At 44.3% G+C, this 25778-nt stretch overlaps 1 protein-coding gene across 1 annotated transcript in view; it reads left to right on the top strand.

The window, feature by feature from the left end:
• The window catches only part of Tcerg1l (transcription elongation regulator 1-like), a 198158-nt gene that overhangs the window by 163168 nt on the left and 9212 nt on the right, over positions 1-25778 (top strand). Inside the window, exon 9 of the mRNA XM_005402032.1 lies at positions 19290-19425. Within this exon, the coding sequence (XP_005402089.2) occupies positions 19290-19425 (136 nt within the window). The remainder of the gene's footprint in view (positions 1-19289; positions 19426-25778) is intronic.

Below are 25778 nucleotides of genomic sequence, written 5' to 3'. Positions count from 1 at the left end.
CCTCGTTACTATTCACATAAAGGGACAACTTGGAGAGGAGAGGGTTACATGTCTAAAGTCCCCAGAGTGGCAAGGGTGGAAGGCCTGTGCCACTTTAGGATGCCCAGGCCTGTGCCAAAAGTCCAGGGGCAGAAATCAATCATGTTGACATTGTGAGCATTTTTTCTTTTAAAAATGTACTTTAGAAGAAGGAATACTTGTCCTATGGCAGACATTTGCTGTAGCAAAGGAAAAATGAAATCTTGACTCAGACCCAGTGCTGTCTCATCTCAGCATTCATCCCAACTTTTTAAGAGCAAGTGAAAGGACAGTGGTGAGAGAAGTGCAGCCCAGTGTGTGTCCATAGCCAGGGGCTTGGGTGGACTCTTCCCTCTGATGGATGCCTGAATTAGGCGGCAGTGAGGCCTGAGGAGTTCAGTAATGAGCAGGCATCCCAGAAGTTTCCAGAGCAGTGTGGTGAAGGCTGAACACTGCCTTCTTCAAACCAAGGAGGGGTCTAGTGGGGTGAGGATCTCCTCCTCCCTGGGACCTGCCCCCTCACCCACAGAACACTCTGGAGGCAGTGCCCATGTGTGGTAGATCCTCAGCAGGGTGAGGGATCTGTGTGGCTCTGGGGTTGGGCCTCCCACCAAACTTCAGGGCCTCTGCTTTCCGATTGCCCCACATCTTCTTAGAAGGTCACCCATGTGGCCACAGGGCATGGACACAGGATGTGTGGGCATCGGGAGCAGGAGTGAAGTATTGCCTCTTGGCTTCTATGTCCACACTGGACATCAGCAAAGCACCTCCTGCTGGTCTGTGAATAAGTATACTGAGTTTAAAAAGTAAGATGAGCTTCCTCCAGCAGAGGGGAAGTGGAAATGCAGCTGTCGCTTGGTGAATTTGAGCTTATATAGGAGGAAAAGCTTGATGGCTCCAGTCAGTTGGCATGTCTCCTACATCACCAGACTTCCTTTAGTTTCCCCGAGGACTGGTCTTGGATTCTGAGCAGTTGGCATTTAAATAACAGCAAAGCATTAATTTTGTTCTTAATCATCTGAATGATTTCCATAATTGAAAACTAAGTTTAAACAAGCAGGGATGTTTTGCATGGTGCTCCAGCATTGGCAGTTGTACACATTCATGTTTATTTCAGCCTTGCAGGCTCCTATGAGACAAAGATGCTCAGGCACCTTCCTCATCCCTCCTCGTTTACCAGGATCTTACCAATTGTTGTTGGAGGTGAGCTTAGTCCTCCTAAGAGCTCTTGGAGAAAAATGTCCCGGAGGAGTTATGCAGCCAGAGTTGGACAGGTCCTGTCAAGGCCTGGTCATTCACTTATATAAGTCAGGGTACAAAAGCCTATTTTGTTTGGAAGCTTCTGCACTGTGTGGTTTTTCTAACTCTCCCTCAACAGTATCTATCTGTGTGTACAGGCCCCTTGCTCAGAGCTAGGGGCCACAGGCTGTTGAAGTCACTAACTTCACTGGACATTTTAATTCATCTTTGTGAAGGGTATCATCAATAAGCCCAAGGACTCCTCATATTCCCATGTGTTTGTATGTAATTTATCTAGTAGAATCTCGCATACAGAGCAAGAGAACATGCTTCCATAGGGCCCACTGAAGTCAGTCAATCTTAACCGGCCCATTTTGTATAAATCATATCATTTTTCTTCATCAAAAAGTACTAAAATCCTCTTGCAGTGTATGACTCCTCAGCGGAAGTGGTATTATGATGTCTGAGAAGCAAGGGGATGGACTGACAGAGTAGGTTCTGGGATGCTAATCTCTTCCCCCTACATTTCTTAGAGGCTCTGGCACAATTGATACACATTTTGATTGATTTTGTGAATACTTTATGCCTAGTGATACTTTTCCTAAAATTCCCTTGGAGGAGAAATATGTCACAATGACAAGCTTTCAAATTACCAAAATATTTTAAACTACCTTGTGAGTGGCATTCCAGAAAGCTTGTTATTTGCTATTTAGTGGAATGTGTTCATGATGCAAGATCATCCATCTTCCGTGTGACCAGAAAATTGATGAATGGCTGCTTGTCCCCTTTCTGTGCAGTGCCTGGAGGTTCTGCCAGTTTCTGACATGCAAACCTTTGTATTGTTCAGACTTGCTTTTTGCATGTGCAATCTATTTTAAGGAGTTGGGATGTATTTGAAATAATTGAATTGAATAATTTTAGGGACTCGGCAAAAATATGCCATTTGGTTTAAAAATCAGAATGAAAGTATCCACAAAACACTTCAGAAAAAAAGTTTCCATGAATATATATGGCTTCTCACCTCCAGTTGAGGAACCAAGTTTTGCCAGGCATCAGCCAGGGAATTTCTGCTAAATTAATGGATTTTCATAGCATCAGAGAGTGAAGCTGCTGTTTTGTGTTGAATTATCATTAGTCTGGTGGTCTTGCAAACATATTTATGTCTGCATGATATTTGGTATAGATTTCTTGTAACATGAAGGACCAAAAGAAATCTCTTGACTTGGAATATTGTTCATTGTGGTGGTTTGTAAAGTGTGGAGGTGCCAACTGACAACTTTGGACATGCATTGTCAAAATGACCTTCTACCATATAATTAGAATGTTAAATAGGATGTTGTCTGGAGCTCATATACATCTTTGCCCAAAGACCCAAGGGCTTGGAATGAATAGGAAGTGCCCCTGATAGTCATTTTTCTACTTTCTTCAAATATGCCTGCATTTCTGTACTCTTAGCAAACTGAGGTGACCACAGGATGCCCAAAGCATGCAAGGGGCCAAGACTTAAAGAATTTAAGGCCACCCTTAGCATATAGTACCTATAAGGAGTCCCTGCCCTCATGCCCTTCCATGACCTTGAGATGCCCTCCAAGAAGTTGTGTGGCTTTATATGGGCCAAAAGCAACTGATTTCAGGAAGCCACGTGTGAAGCTTCTTCACTGATTTGCCTTCTTGACATGCTCTCATCCTTTTCTACCAATGGCAGCGCCCAGCGGCCAACGTATTCCTTCCACACTTTCTGCTCTGGGGACCTTAGACATGTAACCCCCTCCCCTCCAAGCTGTCCCTTTATGTGAGTAAAGGGAAGAACCCCTATCTACCTGGGGTTCTGCACTTCACCTGGGCTTGACATAGGGCAGGGTGAATCCTCCCAGAGAGCAAAAGAAGAACATCACTATCCAAAAGGCAAATGTAAGAAATTAATGGTGACTTTTGAATCTTGTAACAAAAGACCAGATCTGAAGCCTTTGCACGCAACACTTATGAGACTGTCCCCACATCAGACCCATATCTGGATACAGTCAACTATGGGAGGAGAAAGAAGGAGATACTTCCCGTATAGCCATAAAGCTGCTGTTGCTGGCACAGAGGTGAATAATGGTCAGTGAGTATGCTCAGCAGGAAAAAGGATGAACACACAATGCCTCTGTTCTTACAGAGTGTGAGACAAGCCCCTCATTCAATGATTGTTAAAACTCCAAAACAATTAACTAGTGAGAAATAAGGCATTTGAAATGCTCTAATGCTGTAAAATAAGTGGATGCTAAATTAAGGTTGCTACAAATTATACCTTTAATTTGTCCTTAGATAACTATAGAATTATCTGCATTCCAATTTCACACCAGAATCTCATTTAATTTTCTAGGGACTTCATAACACAGAGAGTACATTAGGTCTCTGCAGCCTTTGACACACATGGAAAACAAATTATTTACCCTCACTTACTCTTTTGGTTCCTCTTGAAACATAATTCATGGTCTTGGGTGCTCAGTTGTTTATGCATAGAAACCTGTGCTCTTATAAATGGTATTTAGTCTGTACTATACATCATGAGGGCATTTTGTGTAGGACCCTTCTTTGGTACCTGTCTATGAGAAGACTGAGTACAGAAACAGCACTTTGTCACGGGATTTCAATTTGTATTTTTAGCCTCAAACATAGATATTCCCTGACATTTATTTGCTTTGTAAAAGGGTCTATGAAACTTAAGTATTTCTGAGAGAGGAGACAAAATTTCAGCATTCATCCTGAGATCCATGCATCATAGCCTTTTGTAGTGCTCCTGGGCTCAGCCAGGGATGTTTTCTTGCTGCTAGGGAAGCAGACGGAAGTATCTTCCAATTCCTATGAAACTTTTCACTCAATTGGAGAAGAATCTGAAATCTGACTGTCAGGAGGCCAATCTGAAATCAGGTCTGGAGTGCTTGACCACGGAGTTTTCTTAATGGACTCTCCTTTGACCCTTCTGGCTTGCTTTCAACCTCACTGACTCCATTGTGTAGTGAGCACTTGGCCTTTGTTGTCATCATGATCTTCTCCCACTGTGAGAGGACTGGCATGCATCCCGAGAAGTGTCCTGGCTGCCGTCTGGCTCCAGAACTCTGAGATAAAATCACGATGCTCCTGATAGGCCTGATCTTCCCTTGGGTGAAGAGGAGGGACTCTCCTTATATATATCTGTTCGTGCAATCCATGTGCGTGCCCCGTGCTTAGTGTTTGCCTGCTGGGGATCATCAAGGCTTCCTACCTCTGTAATATAGCCTCCTACACATAGACACACCCTTGCTTATGGCTATACAGCAGCAACAAACCACTCCCAAATGGGAAGGGAAGAAGTTCTGTTTCTTCTCCAGCCCTGGGGTTTCTGTTCACTCACTCATGAAATGCTGAGTTTGGTGCCCAGTATGTATGGTGCTGGTGTGGTTAGGGTATGGGTGCTTCCAAGTCCTCATCTTGCTGGGGGGATGGAAATTTCTGGGGCAGTGTAATACTCACACCTCCTGCCAACTGACTGTGCAGAAGGCTCTGTGGTTCCATGAAGTCATGATTTGGTGAGGCAGGCAAAGCGGCGAAATGAATAAATAAATGGCCATTCTCAGATTGTATGAGTCCAGTCCCCCCCCAAGTCTATGTTTCAGGCACTGAAAAATGCCTTTCACCACCCAGTGTGTGCAAGCGCGATGGCACAGATACCATTCCATGTTTCTGGGAACTGTCACCAGGAGCAAGCGAATGTTAGCCATGTGACAGGTGATATCTGGCCATGGGCTCATGGCCCTGCACTACCCTTCCCAGCACCCCAGGTGCTCCCAGTCTGTAATGCTGCAGTGTACACCCATGGGTGAGACCTCTTCTCTGCCTGGCTTGGGGCATCCTGGTGCCAGCTTGTTGCACTGCCAGTGTTATTCTTCTGCCCCATTTCTGTTTGTCACACTGTCCCCACCCCATCCACCCTGTTGCTTGAATTTGTCGCTGGCAGTCTCTCTGCGTCGGCGCTCCTTGGCTAACAGTAAACCCATACCTGAACCACAACCCTGTTCCTTCCTGACACAGAAATCCTTTGCCTATTCCAGCACTGGGCTGGACATGCACTACCAATCCAGGCTTGTCTGTGGGAGTCTGGCCTCTCTTTAGGTCTTTGAGTGGACAAGTTGAGGACTCTGTGTGGCTGGGACTGCAGTTGCTTTTCTATTTTAGTTCATGCTGTTGGATAGAGGGATCTTGGGTCAAGGATCACTGAGTCCTTTCATCACCAGACCTGTCCTGCCCCATCTATGTTGAGTCCCAAGCTAGAGCAGTTGGGTCAAGGGTCCCGTAAGACCACATGGTTATCAAGCAACCCAGGGAGTGTTATTTCTGTTGGGTCTTAAATAATGAGCAGGGTTTGTGCAAGCTTTCCAAATGAAGGGAACTATTGCCTAAAAGGAAGAATGGGGGGAGTTGCTAGATCAGTGGTGGTCAGCTTATGGCACACGTGCCACAGCGGGCTGTTTGTATCATTGAAAGCTCTCAAAGGTTCACCGTCAGTGTTTCACCCATCCTCTTCTTTTGCCCCAAGACAAGCACCTGGGTCCCCCAGACACTACCAACAGGCCAGATGAGGGCTGATGCTTCTCTCCCACCCAAGGATCTCTAAAGAGCTTCCTTCTGCATTCAGGACCTACTCTGAGTCCTGAAGAAATAAACCTCTCTGAAAATTGCCTTTAACTGTAGAAGACAGCTATGATTTCCGAATACATTTTATTCTTAGGACTTGAGAACTCTCCGTCTTAAATAGGGTCTGCAAACTTCTTATCCTCATAACACCTTCCATCCCAGTGAGCAGCCTGTGCCCGGGTGGCTGTCCACATAGAGAGCGATCTCCGCCGCTATTCTCACCTTCCCTCGGGAAGGAGCACTAGAACATCAGAAACCTGGAAATGGTGGCCCAGCTGACAGTTCTGATTTCTGAAATTGCTGCAGCTTTTTGAAGTTGAAATACATTTTCTTAAGCCACCAGTTTATTTGCGCAGGTGTGCCTGGGGGTGGTTGAAATGAGCTAAGAGTAGCCTGCACGTCTCGTTTCACTGGAATGCTCTACCAATTTGTTTTCTGTTCAGAAAGACTTCTGTTTCCAGCAGTTTCTTCCTGGAATTAAGCTAGCTTATTTTTATCGTGTGCTTGTGGTCTGCCGGGGGCTCTATGCCTACCATTGCAAGGGTGCAGAGAGACAGTGCCAGGCAGGGCAGACATACAATCCAAACCTCACCACTTTCTCCACAATCCTTGTTAGTAACAATTGTACAGTTGTGTTCATTCCATAACTCCTTGGAACCCTTGTTACAGTGTGAGGTCATTTCCTCTTGTCACCCACAAAGACAGCGTATTTGTTGTATATTTATGATAAATTCTAAGTTAATTCCATGCATTCCAATACTTTTATTATGAGACTGCTCAATTTGAACAAGACAGGGAAAGATGATTTCAGGAGACCAGATGACAGCAGGGAAGCAGCGTGCTTGTGCTGAAGATGGGGAGCCGGAGTGAGAGGTTCCCTACGGAGGCAAGGAGAGCCAAAAAGAGGAGGACAAAGCAAGGAAACTGGCTAGGTACATCCCAAACCTCCGGTGGCACTGAAGTAGCTTCTATCAAAGTAAATGTGTCTGAAGGTGATGGAAAGAAGAAGGCAAATCACACACCTAGCTAACACTTTGCTGTAAAGTGTCCAACGCAATGAAAAAGACAAATAAGTACACCCAGCTAAGGACTAATTTTTTTTTTTTTTTTTGGAGGTAGTTGTGCTGGTGGATAAAACTCAGGCAGTCTCTTTCACTGAGTTGCATCCCCAGCTTTTTAAAAACCTTTTTATTTTGAGACAAGGTCTCTCTGAGGAGCTCAGGCTGGCCTAGAACTTTCCATCCCCTTACCTCAGCCCCCCAAGTAGCTGGGATTGCAAGGTGGGTGCCATTGTGTCAGCTAAGTAACTACCATTTTATCTAATCTATTTTTTTTAACTTTTTACTTTGGAAAGGTTCAACATAAAAAAGGAACAATATACTTAACCTTCAGCTACCCATTTCCCACCTTCTCCAACCCTGTCATGGCTGCTATTGTTTATCTCCAGGCCATGTCCCCTTGAGATTGTTTTAAAACAAATCCAGGTAAATTTTTTTGTAAATAGTTAATTAAATTATGAAGATTTTAAAAATATAAGTGCAGTAAAAACAAACAGTAATTCCTTAATATTATCAAATACCCATTCCCTGGTATTGTTCAAATTACTTTATTTTTTATGCAGTCAATTCATATTTCTGCAAAATCTCATCTAACTTGTGTATTTCTCCCCATCCACTTCACTCATTCTTTTCTGCATTTGATCTTAAGGAAATGAGTTTCCCTATAATTGAGAGTTTCCCATAGTTTGAATATGTACTATGATGTGGTTTACTTAACATGTTCTTCTGTCCCACCTATATTTGGTGAATTTGTAGTCATACCTAGATCAGATTCAGGCTTTCTGTTTGGAAAGAATACTTCATAAGGGTCTTGAATTCCTTCCATCAGGAAGCATAGTAAATACATCTGGGCAACTGTCTTCTTGTTATGTGAGCAAGTGATTTGTGTTTATCCATTATTTACTTATGGTTGATAAATACCTTAATTCTATCATTTTATTTATGTTCATTAGTTTGACTTCTTTTATAGAGAAACATTTACCAATAAACTACTTGATTCCCTTGAAGTCTAGCTTGAACAGCAAATATAGGATAAGTGCTCAAATTTTTTCCTTTCAGTATCGATTTTCAAAGCAGTACATTGGATTCCTAGAATCTTGCAGTGATGACCAACTCATTATAATCTCCTGGATTTATACACAGCTTATGTGTTGAAATCTGATTTAATTATTATCTTTGCCTTTTGAAACGAATGAGTGTGCCATTCTTAGTGATCACTGGTTAGTTATCACAGGTATTAGATGTGCCTTACCAAAATGTAAGTGGATGTCTTTTGGACATAAGGAAACTTTCCTTCAATAATTTTTTTACTGTTTGTTCTGTTTCATTGTTCAGCATTTCCTTACTGGAAAACTCCAAGTACACCCTTCAGTTCTGTGCCTTTGTATGATGCCATTTTCTTCTGCATCCTAGTCATATATTCCATTGTGCTTTCTGACCCTTCTATTTCTGTTAAGACATTATCCATGGCATTTATTCATTCTGTGTTTTATCTGCCTTATTTTTCATTTCTGATTTTTCCCTTTTGTTTCTAATTATTTATTGGATTTTCTCAGACATTTTTTTGAATCTTTATTTTGTCCAGTACACTCACTTTCCTCCCTTTTTATTCTGATGTATGCCTTTATTTTATGGCATCTATCATTTTCTTTAAAAAGAAAAACTTAGTTTGCCTTCAATATCATTAAAATTTCCATCAGATTCTTGGGCATGTCTTTTTGCCTTGCTTCCATGGCTGGCAGGAATGCTATCATGTTCAGAAATCTCATTATTCTCATAATAGTTGTGCATGGGATGAGACAGTGACCAGTTCTGGCTATCTATGTTCCAGTGTGACATGAAAAGGGGGAAGATCCAGGAGAGTGTTCTGAACTGGTGGCTCTGCCTCTCCCTCCAGAGTCTGGGATGATGGAGTGCTGTGTTTTGGAACTCTGTCCTCTTTACTGCAGAGACTTTTGCCTGTGTCTTCCCTTCACTGTAACTATGGTCACCCCAATTTCTCTCGAGTGCAAAGTTTTACCCCAGAGGGAGAATTCCCAGGACCAGCCACCCTTCATTCTTTCTGGAGTCTCTGGGGTCCTGCATTGTTGAATCATGAAAGGCCTACTTGCTTCACCTGGGGCTCCCACAAACTGCTCCATGACCAAGGCTGGGGCTTGGTGGGGGTGGGCAGATATCTCTGATCTAGTGACTTCCTCCACTGTGGGATTTGCAGGCTTGCTGGCCTTAGGATGAGCCTCTGCTTTCTCCACCTCCTTAGACTGTTGCTAATACATGAGCTCTGTTTGGCTGTATGGTCTGGATATACCTATTCAAAGTTTCTGAGGATACCTCCCTCACCCCTTAGTTTGTGAAGATGTTTTCTGAGGGCTTTTTATTCTTTTCTTCTTGCAACTTTGTCTGCTTTTGTGTGTGTATCCATAGAGATTAAAATACTTCCCCTTTGCCTTTGCTTCATTTAGCATTAGGGAATCTGTTTGTTTTCAGTCTTAGAATTCTTTAGAGTCCTGTGTCCTGAGATAGATATGACTCGACTAATTTCTTTTCTTTAATGCTCCCCAAAGCAACATATGGAGGCAGTAGATAGAGGTAAAAGTAGGTTTTCAGTGTTGTTGTTGATTTGTTTAAAGTGATTAATCAGCCAAGTCCCAAATGCTGAAGGCCGAGGCCACTCTAGCTCCCCATCTACCCCTCTCACCCACTGAAGACTGGGTGTTCCCGGGAGTGCTCTTGGCAAATTGCTTGATATGCAGTGCTGTCAGTGGGAGGGCGGGTGGTGGGAGCAATGCGGTAATAGGTGTCAGCACCCTGGATCTAGTGTCTCTCGTTCCCAGGTGAGCAGCTACAGTTGTTACAGGTACAGAAATATGGCCCAGTCAGGGGCTCAAAGATCTCTTCATTTCCAGGGAACTTTTTAGGTATATCTAAAGTCAGCACTGAAGAATGAGCATGATATCCAGTGGAGCCACCTTGTAAAACAGGTGCTCCAGCCAGTGCCCACTGCTTGGTCAACAACAAAGCTGACCTCTTTGTAGCAGCACAGGGAGTATGAAGTACATACACACTGGGAATGCACCCCAGACCAAAAAAAGACCACCTACCATAGGCAGTGAAACACCTTCCAGTGGATGCTTCACCACTGAAGAGTCCGGAATGGTCTCTGAGCAGCACAGGCTTTCACAGACCTTTACCAGTTGGACCATCAGCACAGTGGAGGGCGCAAGCTCCCATAGTCTGATTACTCTTCATTCTGCCCCACAACCTAGCACTGTTCCTGACACATAACTGGCTTCCACAACCACAACCACATGGACAGAAAATACAGAAAAGGGCTGATAAATGGATCACACTGATGACACGGAAACTGTCCAGCCATGAAGAGCCTGGCTGGTCTTGGGCAGAGATAAAAAGGGACTTGGTGAACGTTGCTGACCCTCCTAGGCAAGTATCATTAGGGCCAGAAAGACCACCCACATCAGGGACCAGAGGCTTGGTGCAGGGAAGAACTAAAAATAATAAGGAAAGCAGAGAAGGGCAGGGCTGGTGGGCAGTCAGTAGTCAAGGAGTGTAGACCAGCAGGAAGGTTGAGGTGAGGGAGAAGGTACCTGGATGTCCCAGTCAGCCCAATCCTGCTCTTCCAGGTAGATTCTGAGCCCCTGTTTAACCCAGAGCCCTTCCATTCTACACTGGGAAAGTCTTTCCTCTGGCTACAGCCACGGTGAGCAGCTCTTCCCACTTTCCCACTAAGCTCACTGGGTTCTTGCATAATTCCTGCTCAGGAGTGCACCAATCCCTCATAGCCAGGGTTTTGCCCACAGCCACAGTTCATCCTGAAGAGGCATCTCTTATGTCCTCATTGGCTTCGAATCTCTCCCTTAGCAGTGCTGTGTTGGCAAAGCCAATGCCCCTGTGCTTTAGTCCTGCCCAGGGACCTGGCACCCCTAGTTGACGTGCCAACCTGCTTTACAGCTGCCAAAGTCACACCTCTGTACTGCGCAGTGCTAAGGCTAAAAACTGGAGTACAGATCTTTCAAATTGTATCTCCTCTGAAGATCATTTATTACAACTGTACGAGAGGATGTCTGAGGCCCCATGGCAAAAAGATTCACAGAAACTTTGATTCCTGCAGAATTTTATATTGTGTCTAACACTGGAGTTATAGGCTGGTGATATTTTGATGATAAATTCCTAGACTTCTTTGCTGGAAGACAGAACAGTTCTTCCCAGCCATTAAATCAAATAAAAGATGAGATATCCCTTAAATGAACAGAGAGCTACAGCTATCTTAGGAATATCTGGTGTAGATTATCAAAATCATCCAGGAAAGCTAGAGAATCATAATTATCATCCTTATCATCATCATTATCACAATAACATTAACATTACTGTGGTCATCACTGTCTCTGGCACCGCCCCTGCCACCACCACCACCATTATCATCATCATTCATCATCATCATTCACCAACACCAACACCATCATCACCATCATCATCCTCTTTATCACCATCATCACCTCCTCAGTACCACTGTCATCAGTATTATTTACATATCTGTTATTGTCCTAAAAAATTAAAATGCATTATCTCAGCTTAGAGGACGCTATACAGAGAGTTGTAAACAAATATCAGATGCTCTTATCTCATTTAATTCTGGCAAACAAATCTCATGAGTTAGGTACTACAATTATTTCAACATAGATGAAAACAAAGGAGAGACGTAATGGAGTGTTGGTGAAACTAGGAGAGTGACCTAGGAACACACAGCATCTCAGTGGGAATGACTAAGGTCTGTAAAAGTATGGAAATCAAAATTTTAATTAGTGCCCTGTGTGCTACCTCCTTTCTCATTCCTACAATATAGATCTTTTCTTTATATTGTTGCTACCATCTGGGAGATGGGGCTTAGAGAGGTCAATGCTCATCCATGACTTGCAGATCTTTTGAGACCAACTGGAATTTCCAGCCTTGGTTGATCCCTAAGGTTTTCTATGGCATGGAACGGTCATTAAGGATCACTCAGTGATCATACATTCATAAGATTTACACAAATGCAGCAAGAACTGCATGCTGGACAAATTCTACAGTCATCTTTCTGCAGTGCCAATACAAAAACTGGAATGAGGATGGGCCAGAAGAACCAGGACCCATGCACTGTGACAAGGCTAAAGTCTGTGGCTTTTGTTCTCTATAGAAGGTGGGACCTGGAGCTCATCTGCATTTAATGTGTCTCCGAGGAAACTGTAAGAAACAAACTCGATCTAGAAAGCACTTACTGACTACTTGTTGGGCACCAAAAGCCACTTCCTTGGGAAGCAGTCAGGTGATCAGGCAAAAGCTGAGTTGAAACTTGGGGATAGACATGAGGCAGAAAGACCATCTGGGAAGGGAATACTTGGGGCAAAGGCAGAGAGAGATGCTCTAGGCAAAGAAGCAGAGAGGATGAGGTATGAGGCATTCAAATTAGGCTGGTGGAAAAAGTGATTATGAAGAAGCCTGCCATTCTCCTTCTAGGCTGTAACCCATGAACGCACAGGTGAGGTGTCCCTGATCTGGTTCCCTTGGCCCTGTGACAGAAGACACTGGAGAAAGTTGCCAAGGAGCCAGACAGGTAGGGAATATGCCATGGTGAAGCTGAGAGTTTACATAGGCCAAAGGTGAAAGTTTCCCAGAAACCTCTTGAAACTTGGTGGTCATTTCTGGAATTGCAGAAGATGACACTGCTTTCTGAGCCAGGCTGGAGTTGTTCCATCCTCCACTTTGTCCCAGGAAACCTGGGCCTCCTGATATCCATCTCAGTGCCTCTCATGTTGATCATATAAATGATCTGGGACAATCCTGACAATGCCCAGCTTTCTTGTCCAATTGAGATAGACCCTATCACGGATGGAATTTTCTCCTCCAAAAATTCCTATGTTGAAGTGAGGGAGAAGAGGAGGTAGAAATGAATGAATAAGACATTAATATATCTTAAATGGCCTTCTACAGTTTGGAGTCTGATGAACGACCCCTGAAACAGCCCCCTTATGGCCACTAAAATACAACCTTGTTGCTATGTTGAAACTCAAAGCAAAAAGAAGGTGGCCAACCACTGATCAGGGGCCAGACATCTTGTGCAAATTGGCACTGTCCTTATAACAACAGTAGATCAAAGAGACAGTGGTTTTGGTTTAGGATGCAATGACAGCAAATTGTATCATTGCACCCACTGGTGGCTTCCACCCAGAGTGCGCAATCCGCCGGCACCTGCTCTGCATGTAGTGCTGTCCTCTCCTCCCAGCAGCAGCCATCAGATTATGACCCACTTGGGATAAAGGATGATTTCCAAAATATGTCAAAGAAATTTGTCACTCAGGAATTGTTTGAAGGTATGCAGGCAGCCTTGCCTCTGAGGAGTCTCAGCCTTGTGCCTCAGGCCAGGTCAGGCAGGGTGCCAGAAAACGCCACTGAGCTGTCTGTGCACCCCACACCCCAGGCGTGCCTGGCTGCACAGACAGGGAAGTCTCATGGGGAGTTAGGCCTCAGGAGAGATGGCTGCCAAGATGCTCACTCTTCTTCCAGCTGTCAGGGGTCCTGTGTCACTTGGAGTAAAAACTCACACCCCTCCCATGGTAAAGGAGACCAGAGGGACCTGGCTGCTCACTGACCTGTGAATACTACCCTCCTGTGTCTTTGTGATATTCTTGATGCTCCTCCCTTGGGGCCTTTTTTGAGTGAAGCACTGGACCCAGGACATTCTCTCAGGTCTCCTGAACCTCAGGGCTCCTGCGTCTCTCTGGAGCATTTGCTCACGTGTTTCCTGCCTCCTGCAGGTGGCCTAGAGTCTCTTCTTCTAGGTATTTTTGTTTTTGCTTTTTTCTTTTTAACCTTCCTAACTATGTACCTTCTCTGAATGTGCCACTCATTTCCTTATACATTGCTTCCTTCCATAGTATGAGCCTCAGCAGGAAGGTTCCTCTGGCTCAGCATCTGGGGCAGGAGACACGAGCAGATGGTGCTCAGAGAGGAGCCTCTGTGGCCCTCACTGCTTACTTTAAGCAGCAATCCTTGGTGAGTCTCACCACAGTTGTGTGGGTGGGAGGGTCTGCAGTGTATGAACATAGAGACCTTTAGAGAAAGCAGCAAGGGAAGCCACACAGCAGGGCCTCCAGGAATGTCTGACAAAAGAGAAACCACTGGATCTGTGTTCTGACAGCACTTCGCTAACATCAGCTGGACTCCCTATGATTTTTCACAATTCTGACACTCAGTGCCCCAAGATAGGCAGACGGCTCAGGCCAAAGACTCCATCCCAGTGAGACTACCCTCTCTGCAGACCAATTGCAAATGGGTCCCAAGTATCTTAATCCACTTTGTGTTGCTGCAGCTGAGTACCACTAACTGAATAATTTATAGCAAATAGAGGTTTATTTAGCTCATGATCTGGAGCTCCACGGTAGAGGTACCATAACTAATGAGTCTTTTTTGATGGTGGCTCTCTCCAAAGTCCTGATATGGCACAGGACATCTCATGACAAGACAGAGCAAATTTGCTAACTTGGTCTCTTCTTATAAAGCCACTGTAATGTAATCATGATGGCCCCTTGCTCCTAACTGCATCTAATCCCAAATACCTCCTGAAGTCCCCATTTAGTTCTACCTTTTAATAATTTGAAATGCCACATGAGTTTGGTGAGAACATTCAAACTACAGTGTAGGCTATTTGAATATCTATGTGCCCCATGTGGCTACAAATTTGGGAGCTCTCGCAGTCAACCCTCCCTCAGGCTTGATAATTTTCTAGCACCTAATAGAAGTCACTGAAAGTGATATGTTTATGGTTCCGGTTTTGTTTTAAGGAAACTGTTTAGTGGAAGAGAAGGATAAGGTCAGGAACGGTCCAAAGGAACAAGAGTGTGCTATCTTCCCAGAACTACAGTGATCCCTAGCCAGGATGTTCCTAAATTTCTATCCTCAAGAGTTCTATTGGGTTTTCATTACAGAAGTATGATTGATTACATCATTGGTCAGGTGTCTGAATTGTATCCACAGCCCCTCTCCCTACCCTGTATGGGGTGATGGGTGGGGCTGAAAGTGGCATAGCACTTGAGACCAAGACAGACAGTAGGGAGGCAGCAAAGGCCACGGAGGCTGCTGGCCTGTTGCCTGTCACTGGTAGAGATGAGTGTGCTGTCTGCCTGCAAGGTACGGCTGGTGAGACCTGCCAGAGTTGTCTGTCTTTGGCATTTCCCGCTGAACATTTTTATGAATAAGTTGAATGGGACACGGGAGACCTGTTTATCAAATGTATAGGAACTACAGAATTAGAAAACTGATTAGTTGATGAGATCAGCATGTTTAAGTATTTCAGTAGGACAAAATTAACAGGATTACATTTGTATTGTAGAGTTGTGGTGCTGTAAGGCATTTTAGGTCATACTGCCTTAACCATGTATTCTACTGCAAATAAGATCCAGGGAGTTTCCAAAGTTTAGCCAGCATTTGGAACCTGTCATATCCACAGTGGACTTTTTCTCCAAAGCCAGGTCCTCTGAGCAGTTTCCCTCTCCACAAGAGAAACTAGTGGCACCGTGGCCAACCATAAGCCAGCTAGATTTCTTTCTTTTTCTTCTTTTACGGTTCTGCCTCCAGGCGCTGGTCAGCCAGAATGTCTTGTATTATTGCAAAGCCTCTTGGAATGGTAATTCTAGTACAAACTAATCACAAGACCACTCCCAGAACCCCTACACTGATCCCCACTTGCTGGGGACTTCAGCTCTGGCTCAGGTTTCAAGTGTGATTTGATGTGCTTCTACTAGTATTCAACCCATTCCCTCTGGACTGTGCTCCATGCAAGGAGGGGCAGGGGACCCCTGGTGTGGCTAAACCTCCCCCAGTGCAGGTTACATTATACACAGAGGGAGACTGGATAGAAAGGGACTTAAGTGACTTGGTGGGGGGCATGTGCACTTACTCCTTGAACCTTGGACAGCCCTGTGAGGTGGACACTGTCGTCGTCTCGCTTAGAGGACCTAGGTACACAGATTTCAATGGATTTGCCCAACAAAGTTTTCAACCTTGATCCTTTCAGTTCTGCAGTCTGTGCTTCTTCCTATGTGGATGATAGAGATGACACACGTGGCTCTTGCCCCAGAGGAAATAGAAGAATGCCTCAGACTTATGGAGAAATTGAGTGATAAAAAGTCACTCTCTTTTCTCCAGTCTGTAGCAGGTGACTAGTTGGTGGTTGTGATTTCTTTGCTAGACAGACATTTGCTAGGCTGTGTGGGAAGACTCTGGGTGGAATGAGGGGAGTCTGAGTGTAAGGTGACCTCTAGTGCAGCAGATGTGCCCAGAAGACTGGGCTGAGGGACAGAAGTGGGAGAAAAAAAAATCCCCTCTTCTAGGGGTGGGGATGATCACTGCATTGTCCACACACGAAAGTGAAAGAGCAGAAGAAAGGTAAAGCACATGCCATCCCTCAGGGGAGACCTGGAGCAATGGTACCAGTATTTAGGTAACACTTGCCACAGTGAAAGGTTGAAAAAAACCAGCCCCTTTCAACCTGTACATTGGGCATAGAGCATTTCCCAAAGCAATGCATCAATTTGCTGAGATTTCTGTAACACAGTAAAAAAGCCATTCAACCCCAAGAATATCACATATATATTCAGCAGGTTGCATTTGCTTCTGACCAATTCTAACCGAGCCAACAGCTGAGCCCTCTGGAAGGCACCCAGTGATTCTGAACAAAATGTTGAATAAGCAATAATATGTGATCATCCATGAGCTCACAATGTTCCTATTAGTCTTATTTCGAGTTACAACAATACAAGCCTTGTTTGCACACTTCTATTTTTAACTAATGAAAATTTATCACAAAGAAATCTTAATTATCCCTTTTAGAATATAACACAACTGCAAATCCACTGGTAATTTCCTTTTTGCAAAATTTCCCACAATAGTAGAAGAATCTAAGTTCTTCTAAAATAGTTAGTCTATAAATAAACTTCTCTAATGGGCTGAGCAACCCTTTTGCTTTCTTTTTTATGAGTTTGGATAAATCCATATTACCACCTCATGCATGAAGACTGCTTGTTAGACAGGGAACACTGGATATTCTCAGTACCAGCTAAAAGTGGTAACTGATTCATTTCTACAATTCATAGGGCAGACAATGACAAAAATGGTGTGTACTTGACAGGTGTAGGAAGGCCTGGACTGATCTGGTTCTGGCAGCTAAATGACCCTCTGCTCTTGGTCGCCCTTCCTGTTCTCCCAGAGGAAGCAGCGTAAGCTTCATTTAGTGCCCACATCTCCTGAAGGAGGCCCACTTGGGCTATGTAACCCCATGAAGTGGGGGCCATTCTGGTTAACATCATCCCTGCTCTCTACTCCTAGAAGTTGGTAGCACTTGTCAGGTGTGACAGTTCCAAATGAATCTGGACATTGCCAGATATTCCCTGAAGCAAAATCATTCCATTGAGAATATTCTACTAAATATCAAAGAAACCCAGAGCTGGATAATAGTAAAGTGTTCAAATAGCATAGTCAAGACTAATGTATTAGAGGGGAAGAGATCCCAATGCAGAACTCAGTTCAATTCCAAATACAGCTGGGACAAACAAGAAATTACAGCCAAGGATCAGGGTGTGGTTTATGGGTAGGGAATTGTCAACAAGAAACATCAGAGGGGAGGGGATTCTGGCTAAGCTGGGATAGTCAGATATCCCCTTGGGGATAGAGAAGGTGAAGGAGCCTGATAAGACATCTGGGTTATCAGATGTCAAGGATGGGGATTTTGGTGAAACAAATTTAGCAGAGTCCTTGCTCAAATCATACAATACAGAAATGAATATAGAAATCCACCTGGAAAGTTTACCCAGTTTGGTACAGGAGCGAATATTTACCAACGGCCTAAAGTTGGGAATCCCAGACTTTGCAGCATGAGGCTCGTTTTAAAATGAGCAGAGGAAGACCCTACTTCTTAAAAAGGCTGATTCTTTAGGGTCCATCCACTGTGCAGGAGGCACTAAGTTGCCTTGCTCCTTCATTGATGGCTCCTCTGCACAATCCCTGGTCCCACATAAGCCAAGTGCAGCAGAGACAAGGGTGCTGCAGAGCAAGGTCTAGGTACTGGAACCAGTCAGAAAACCTCCACCCATCACACTTGCCACTGGGAATATCTAGTGCCCTGGACTGGTGTGGGGTAGAGCCAGGCCAAAGATCAGCCCCCAGAGAGGTCAGAGTGGGCATGGTGAACCTTTGTTGCAGGTCTGTGTAGGTCACTTGTGCAGGGCAGAGGAGGAGCAGGCTTCATCTACAAGCTCTTGGAAGCTTATAGATGGCGAGCTGCTACTTCTGAGGCCAGGCTGTGCCAGGGAGGTAGAGAAGCAGGATATGAGAGCAAAGATGTATGCATTTGGCAAATCATTTTCTTTCCACAAGCTTTGTAGGAAGTTTCTAGATGCTTCTATAATAAGGCATAAGGCCATGAAGAAATCTGCCAAGGGGCCAGTGACAATAATGCAAACACAGAATCCCTGTTTGATAAGGACAGACCTCTTCCTTTCCTTCCAGGAAAGAAAGACCCATGACCCCCTGGGATCCCCAACGAAGCAATGTTGAGCTATCCAGCCTGGTGAGGTCACCACCAAAGATCCCTCACTCCACCAGTTCTCAGGGCCTGGTCCTGTGACTCTCCTGCCTAGGACACAGTCAGCGCCCTAGTCCTTGGCTGGGGCCACCCTTCAGTGTGGAAGATAAAGACTTCTCCAGGGCCCAGGGGTTTCCTTTTTCCTACAGTCTCTATGGCAGAGCAGGTCCCAGCCTCCCTTTTTGTTGCTAACTCCCCCACCTTTGAGTTCAATCTCACTGCAATGCTTTCTGTCCCCATTGCCGTCTTCCACACTTTTGCCCAATAATGTAGGGAACCAGTGAGTATTCAGTAAAAAGGCCTTCCTTCCCACCATTGCCTTGAGGACTATGTTTACGTGGTGATATGTGTGGACCTTAGTCACCACCCTGCAGGGCATAGGCAATGCAGGGACCTGAGGTAAGGGTCCTGTCCAGAGGTACCCTGGCTGAGTCCTGGATGCTACCCACATGTGCCCTCCAGCTTCTTAAGGTGGTGCACATTGCCCATCTACCAGGGCCTCAGTCTCACTAGCTGGCCCCAAATGCAGCAAAATGGTTTGCACACCAAGGACAAAAATCTCCATCCTTGCCCTGCCAATGGCATCTGGTTTCATTTAAAAAAAAAAAGTTTTCAGATTTTTGAAGGTGAAACCCAGCTGGGTCTGTCTGGGTGTGTTTAACTCTCTGCCTCTTGTTCCCCAAAAGGATGGAAGGCTGTGAGAGTCCCTGTCTGGAGGAAGCAGAGCAGGAGGACAAAGGCGCACGGACACCGCCCCCTAAGATTCTCCTGCCCCTGGAGGAGCGCGCAACCCATTTCCGAGACATGCTCCTGGAAAGAGGGGTAAGAAACCCAGGCAGAGCAAAGGGCCATCAACACTGAGAGGAGCTCCTGAGGACCCATAGTATGTGGACACTCACCTCTTGCTGAGTCCATGATCAGGCTGAGTTCGGTTTCTAGGTGATTTGAAGCTGGAAAAGCAAACCAACCTGGAAGGGATCCCTGCTTCTTATCTCAAGGGAGAAAAGGAAGGTTTGTAAGGTGTGTGGGCAGCTTTCCTGAGCAACTTTTCTTACTTCTGAGTGAGAAGTTCTGAGGGGTAGGGAGAGTGGTCCTTGGGAAGGAATAGGTCACCCAGATTACATAAGGAAGCCCCTGCCTGTGTGTGGAAGATTTTTGCTGTCCCCAGGTCAGGCAACAGTGTCTGACCCTTAGCAAATCCCCCAGGATGTCCTATCTACTAGGGCAGTGATGGCGAACCTTTTAGAGCTTTCAATGATACCAACAGCCTGCTGTGGCAGGTGTGCCATAGGTTTGCCATCACTGCACTAGGAACTACTGCATCTCTGGATTCATGTGACTATTTTTAAGTAAAGTTAGGATACCTTCATTGTAGCTGATTTGTAGATCTTATTTTGAGTAGAGGAGGTTATATTTGAATCATCTGCCAATAACTTTTATTTCTTGCTTTGGCTTTTGCATATAAAATGAACCAGATACAACATTGTAGCCTGGTTGAATTTCTTCACAAAATGAAGCTGAACACAGAAGGTAGCAATAGAGCCTGTACGTGAAGATAATTATAATGAACATTCTAATACCTTTGTGAACTCAACATCAAATTCCCTTTGCAGTCTACAAGGATTCCCAGGCTGTTTCCTAATCCCTCCTGCAGCAGATGCTGCTCAGGGCTGGGCATGGGGGTGATAGGAAGAAACAAGGCAGAACTATTGTGGATCCAGGGCCAGGGCTGGTGTTGGTCTTGGGGAAAGGAATATCTGAGGCTGCTCTAGCTCTTCAGTATTCTAATAGGAAGGGACTTATCCTCCCCTCCCACCTGGGAGATCTCTCTTCATTTTTACCACAATTTGTATGGGTAGATCTTTTGATATAGCCATTCACTCAAAAGAAAATATAGCCTCTGGTCTCATGAACTAGAAGACTGACTTCATTAGGCCAAAGGTGACAGGACATAAGTGAGCTGAAATAGCTTATGTCAGTCCTAGAAAAGGAGCTTAAGCAGCCACTCTGTCACACAAATCTGCACAGGGGTCCCTGCTCTGGGACACCCTCCCAGGCTGCAACGTGACATCCCTAGCATCTCCCATCCCTCCATGTTGCCAAGGTCCTAGAGTGCGGGGAATCTCAGGTACAGCTGGGGCCTGGTACATAGGATGTACATTTTCCTGCTATTTCTTGGGTGTCCTGTAGAACCTGTTTTGGGTGCGGCTGGCATTTTTCTCATGCATCCTTGGCCTGGACCCAGCAGCTGCTTTGGAGGAGACCTAGAGCTTGTGAGGATGGGTCATTTTCCAGAAGGACTGCGGTTCTGGAAGGATGGTTCTTTGCTTTCCCTGTGCTACACTCCTGTACACAGCTGTAGGACAGAGTTGGAGGCGCATCATCAGAATGGAACACAGCACCCTCTCTCCAGAGCCTTGGGTCCAGTTCTTTCATCATGGAGTGAATTTCCCACTATGCTATTAATGGCTTGGACTGTCTTTCAGAGGTTTTCTGCCCTTTACCACCATTTCTATTTACATTACAGGGACATTTCAGAAATTGACCCAGCATATCTAGTCTGACTAAATTATTTGGAAGGGGATGTGGTTTATCTTCCATGAAATATGATGACGTTATGAACTTTTCATTTACTTCTATTATATAACTTTTTATCTCTTTATTTTGGATGCTGGTGAGCCCCATTTACCAATGTAGTTTTATACTAACCTAAAATGGTGTGAGCACTGCCTTCAAGGCAGAAAGGCTGGCAGAGTACATTTATATGGCTCTTGGATTTATCCAAATGGTTTGCTTCAGAGATTTTAGTATGACATTTGCAGAGCATTGTTGACTCATTGGGTGTGGATGATTCATTTCAGTCTTTGAGATTCTTATATGAAAATCAACAAGAATAACAGAGGCTGTGAAACAGCAGCCACAGAGTTGTGTTTACCCTGAAAGAGCCAAGGGCAACTTGTACCTGTCTGATAGGACTTTCAGGAGCCCCCGTATAGCCCATGAACAGAAAAGATCAATCCAAATTTACTACCCATGTCATAAAGCAATGCCACTATTTATGACTTTTGGACTTTATAAAATATGCCAGCAGATTTCATCAGTTGCTCATGTTCATAAGAATTTGATAGCTCAACCCATAAGAGTTCTAGTTGCTTAAAGAACGAGGCATCAAAAGGTCATTCTTTCATAGACTGAGTGATTAATAAGATTTTATATTGCATTTTTTCAGCACTTCAGTTCAGAAATTCACCTTCTTAGGGAATTATGAAGCCACGTCTTGGGGACATCTAACACTTTACAAAGGGCAGAATTTGAACTATTCCATGGGAATTATAGATTGGGAAGGGGGCTATGGTTATGCACTTGTATAGTAAGTAACTTATGATCCAAGAGACATTTCTGTGTTGCATTTTCCCTCCACTTTATAGTAGTACAGTTCTTAGTAGATCTTTCTTTTAAAACTTCAGTCTGTAAAGGAGCAAGTTTAATCCCACCTCAAGTTATTAATTTAATCTGCCTGTTTAGATAAGTCCATCAGAGACATTTTACTGGGATATTTTACTTTGCAAAATGTTTTTGGAAGTAGATTATGTTCACTTATAGTCCAGGAGGTAAAACCTCCTTTCCAGAACAGTAAACTTGCACTCAGGGACTGAGGGACTGACCCTGGGTTGTCTCGGGGTCCTTGTGTGGGACCTCTGTCCAGCTTCCAAGAAGTGGAAATCAGCCTTGAGGAACTGGCTAACCCCTGGGCCAGATCCGTGAGAGTCCCTAGGCTTTGGGCTGGCATCTGTGTCGTGATGAAGAAAGAATGCACAAACCCTCGCCCACGACAACCGGATACCCCACTCCTCCCAGACTTAGGCAGGTGCTGAAGGAGGGCATATCGTCTTCACAGGGGAGGTGATCACGCATAAGAACCCTGCATTCTGGGTGCCTGTGCGGTCTACTGCTGCCCCTCATCTGCTCCAGGGGAGGCTCATTGACTTCATGTTTGTATGGCAGCTCCTCAAGTCTCACAAGCACATAATATATTGTTAATAAAATGAGACTATGTTCCAACGTATCCTGTGCTCATCTCCAAAAATTTGTAGAACAGAAAGATGTACAAGCATCATTTATTAATAATTACATCAATTAACAATAATATTAAGAAAAAAAATCACTTCAAACCCTACCCTAAGCGGTAGTTGTCATCACTAGTGGGGTTCATTTCCTTCCAGTTTTCTTTTTTCTAAAATTAGGTTTTTAGGGAACAGGGTTGTAGTTCTGTGCCACCATGCTTGCCTTGTACTCACAAGGCCGTAGTTCTCCTTCCTGGCACCACAAAACAGAATAAAGTAAAATAAAATCAAGATATTTAAAGATAAAGAAGGACAGTTTTGATTCTAAAGTATAACCAATACTGAACTGCAGTTGAACACAGACAAAAGTTATTTAGCAGTCAGTTTCATAAAGTGCAACCTAATTTAAAAATTTCTATGCTACTGTCTTAAGTAGTTTCAAAAATAACATGAATTTTTGGGAAACCCCTTTGATGAAGATTAATATTTCACCCATTATTACTTCAAAAATCTTGCATTTGCATTTGTTCTGTATATTTCTCAAATTTGCTACTTTAATGTTTTCATTTAACAGTAAAAAGAAATTATTATTTTTTATGTATTTTTGCAATAGTGACATTTGAATCTGCATGCTGAGCTATGTTCTGAGTCTTTTTGTTTGTTTGTTTTGAGACAAGGTCTTCCTAAGTCACTAAGTTGCCCAGGCTGGGCTTGAATTTATTTTCTCCTACTCAGGCTCTCAGAGTACACCATCGCAGGTCTGTCTCCAGCTCTGCTATGTTCAATAATCTGATGATAACAGAGATATATAAACTCATGTGTGTGTGTTGGATTTGTTTTCTACAAGATAAAAACATTTGACCTCCTAGCCAAATCATTCTTTTAAAAAAATTGTTTAAATTGTTTGTTCTCCCACCAACAGTGTTTGAGAATCCCTCAAAATTTGCTTTGCCAGCACCACACTATACCAGCACTGAATAGTAAAAAGGTTTAAATATTTACTACTTATTATTTTAAAAATTGCACTGTACTTGTCCTTTGACTTGTGCTTCCTCTGTGCCTATCTACTTCTATACTTCCTGGCCATGTAACCCTTCTGATGTAACTATGGTCACCTCCCTCAAAGCATTTGAATCAAATGCTAATCAGGGAGCAGTTCTTGGGAATTGTGGCCTGATTATTCTAATTCTAGGTGGAAATATAACTGCCCCTGATGTGAAAATAATCCTCAAAGGCAAAAGAGGTCAGCTGAGTATATCTGAAATAACTGTATAAAACTGGATGTATTTATTAAAAAGGAAAAACAAATGCTGAAATTGCTAATTGCTAACTTCCTGGATTGAGGACAGGTGTGGGTGAATTGGCCCCACTCTGCGGGTCTCCTAGGCTCATCTCTGCAGTTCACCGGGAGTTAAGTAGGCTCTCAGAACTTTCTAAATAGTGACCACTCTCACTTCTAATTCCTAAGGGCAACCCTCACCCAAGAAGGGATTGCATCAATAGATAGGACTTCATTTCCCCCTCATTAACAAGGCAAATCTCTGGCAAGGTTGGGCATGCACTGTTTGAGTCTGCCATGAAGTGCAGAAGCCCACTATGGTCATCTGATTGTCTGTGCGCCATTGCTGGCTCTTATGCTTCTAGGTGACAATTTCAAGAAATGGGCATCTGTGACATGGCGTGCCTTCTGTAGGACGTTTGTACTCATAGGAGAAAATATTGCCTCTAATTTGATTAACAGTGGATATTCTGGGTTCATTATCAACATTTTAATATACCAAGGAGTAGGAGAATAAATACATTTTGCTTGGTAATCAAATTTGATGAGAAACTTTAGCTTCTGAAACAGCCGGGTTTGTGTCTGCAGAGGAAATCCTTCTGAGACTCAGCTCCTGATGACCCAGTCCAAGAGCAGCTCATCTGCCTCAAATGCCCTGTGGGAGTGCAGACATGGCAGTGAGGATGGCAGAAGGAGACAGTACAGACAGATGGATGGAGTATACCTTCCCTCAGGTGTGAAGGAGTAAAGCTGCCCTCAGACACCGACGACAGGAGGGAGTCAGAAGTCCCTGCGTGGTGGCAGGAGGGCCCAGGCTGCTTTCCCTGTGAGCAGCCTCCCCAAGGCTGGGGATTCATTCTCCTAGATGTGACTTGGCCTCAACCATCTGACCCACTGTCCCTTAGGATCCCTGGTCTTTTTATCTATCCAAGGGTGGAGAAACACAAAAGAACCTTCTTATTTGAAAAGATTAATAGGATGCTGTGCTTGCTGTGGCAGACTAGCTAACAGCGGGGGTACCCAATGTTCCCACCTGTCGAGGTCTGTCCAAGCAGTAATAATAACCCGAGGTGACTGGCTGGTGTGAGGTGCTGGCAGCACTTACACTGTTGTACTTCCAGCCATCTCCGAACACTGCTGGACTACTTCACACAAATGGAATCCATTTGTCTTAGAACTGAGTCATCCTCAAGAGCAACACCCCCGCCTTTTTTCTGTTTCTGGAGAAGCTTTGGTGAAATAGGAGTGATGTTAGAGCAGTTTTCTCTGGTTGTTTTTGCAGATAGTCACCACCCCAAGTGATTCTTTTTATACATAAGACCTTGGTTACCTTCTGATGAGTCTGACTGGGGCACATCTGTCCACAGAGGCAGCCACTAGGCTTAGGACATGCCTTGGGGAAGAGGATCTTCCCCTCTGCAGAGTCCCTCAGCCTGGTGTGTGTGGCTCAGGAGGGCACAGTTGACCAAGAAGCAGCCACATTAGGGCTGGGAGAAGAGCTGGGGTCTGAGCAGGAGAACCATACTCACCCAGCTCATAGGGTGGATGGCTGAGGACTCAGACAGCTTTGGAGAAGGCAGGAGCTGTGGATGAAGGGATGATGCTGAGGAAAGGGAGCTGTTGGAACACCTGTGTTCGTCCATTCACCGGATGACTATTGCAGCCATCAGGTCATCATCTTGCTGCTCAATCTAAAAAACTTTGATTTTCCAAACAAGGTTATTTTCATAGAACGTTGGAAACAACTTTAAAAGGAAAGACTTTGTAAATTGTACTTGTACAGGTAATTTATCTTGCTTTCTACATAGATTATTAATTCCTTTGGAGATATA

This window comes from Chinchilla lanigera, unplaced genomic scaffold (genome assembly GCF_000276665.1).
Source record: "Chinchilla lanigera isolate Chin_1 unplaced genomic scaffold, ChiLan1.0 scaffold00076, whole genome shotgun sequence".
Lineage (NCBI taxonomy): Eukaryota > Metazoa > Chordata > Mammalia > Rodentia > Chinchillidae > Chinchilla > Chinchilla lanigera.
This window is presented reverse-complemented; position numbering and strand designations above follow the sequence as displayed.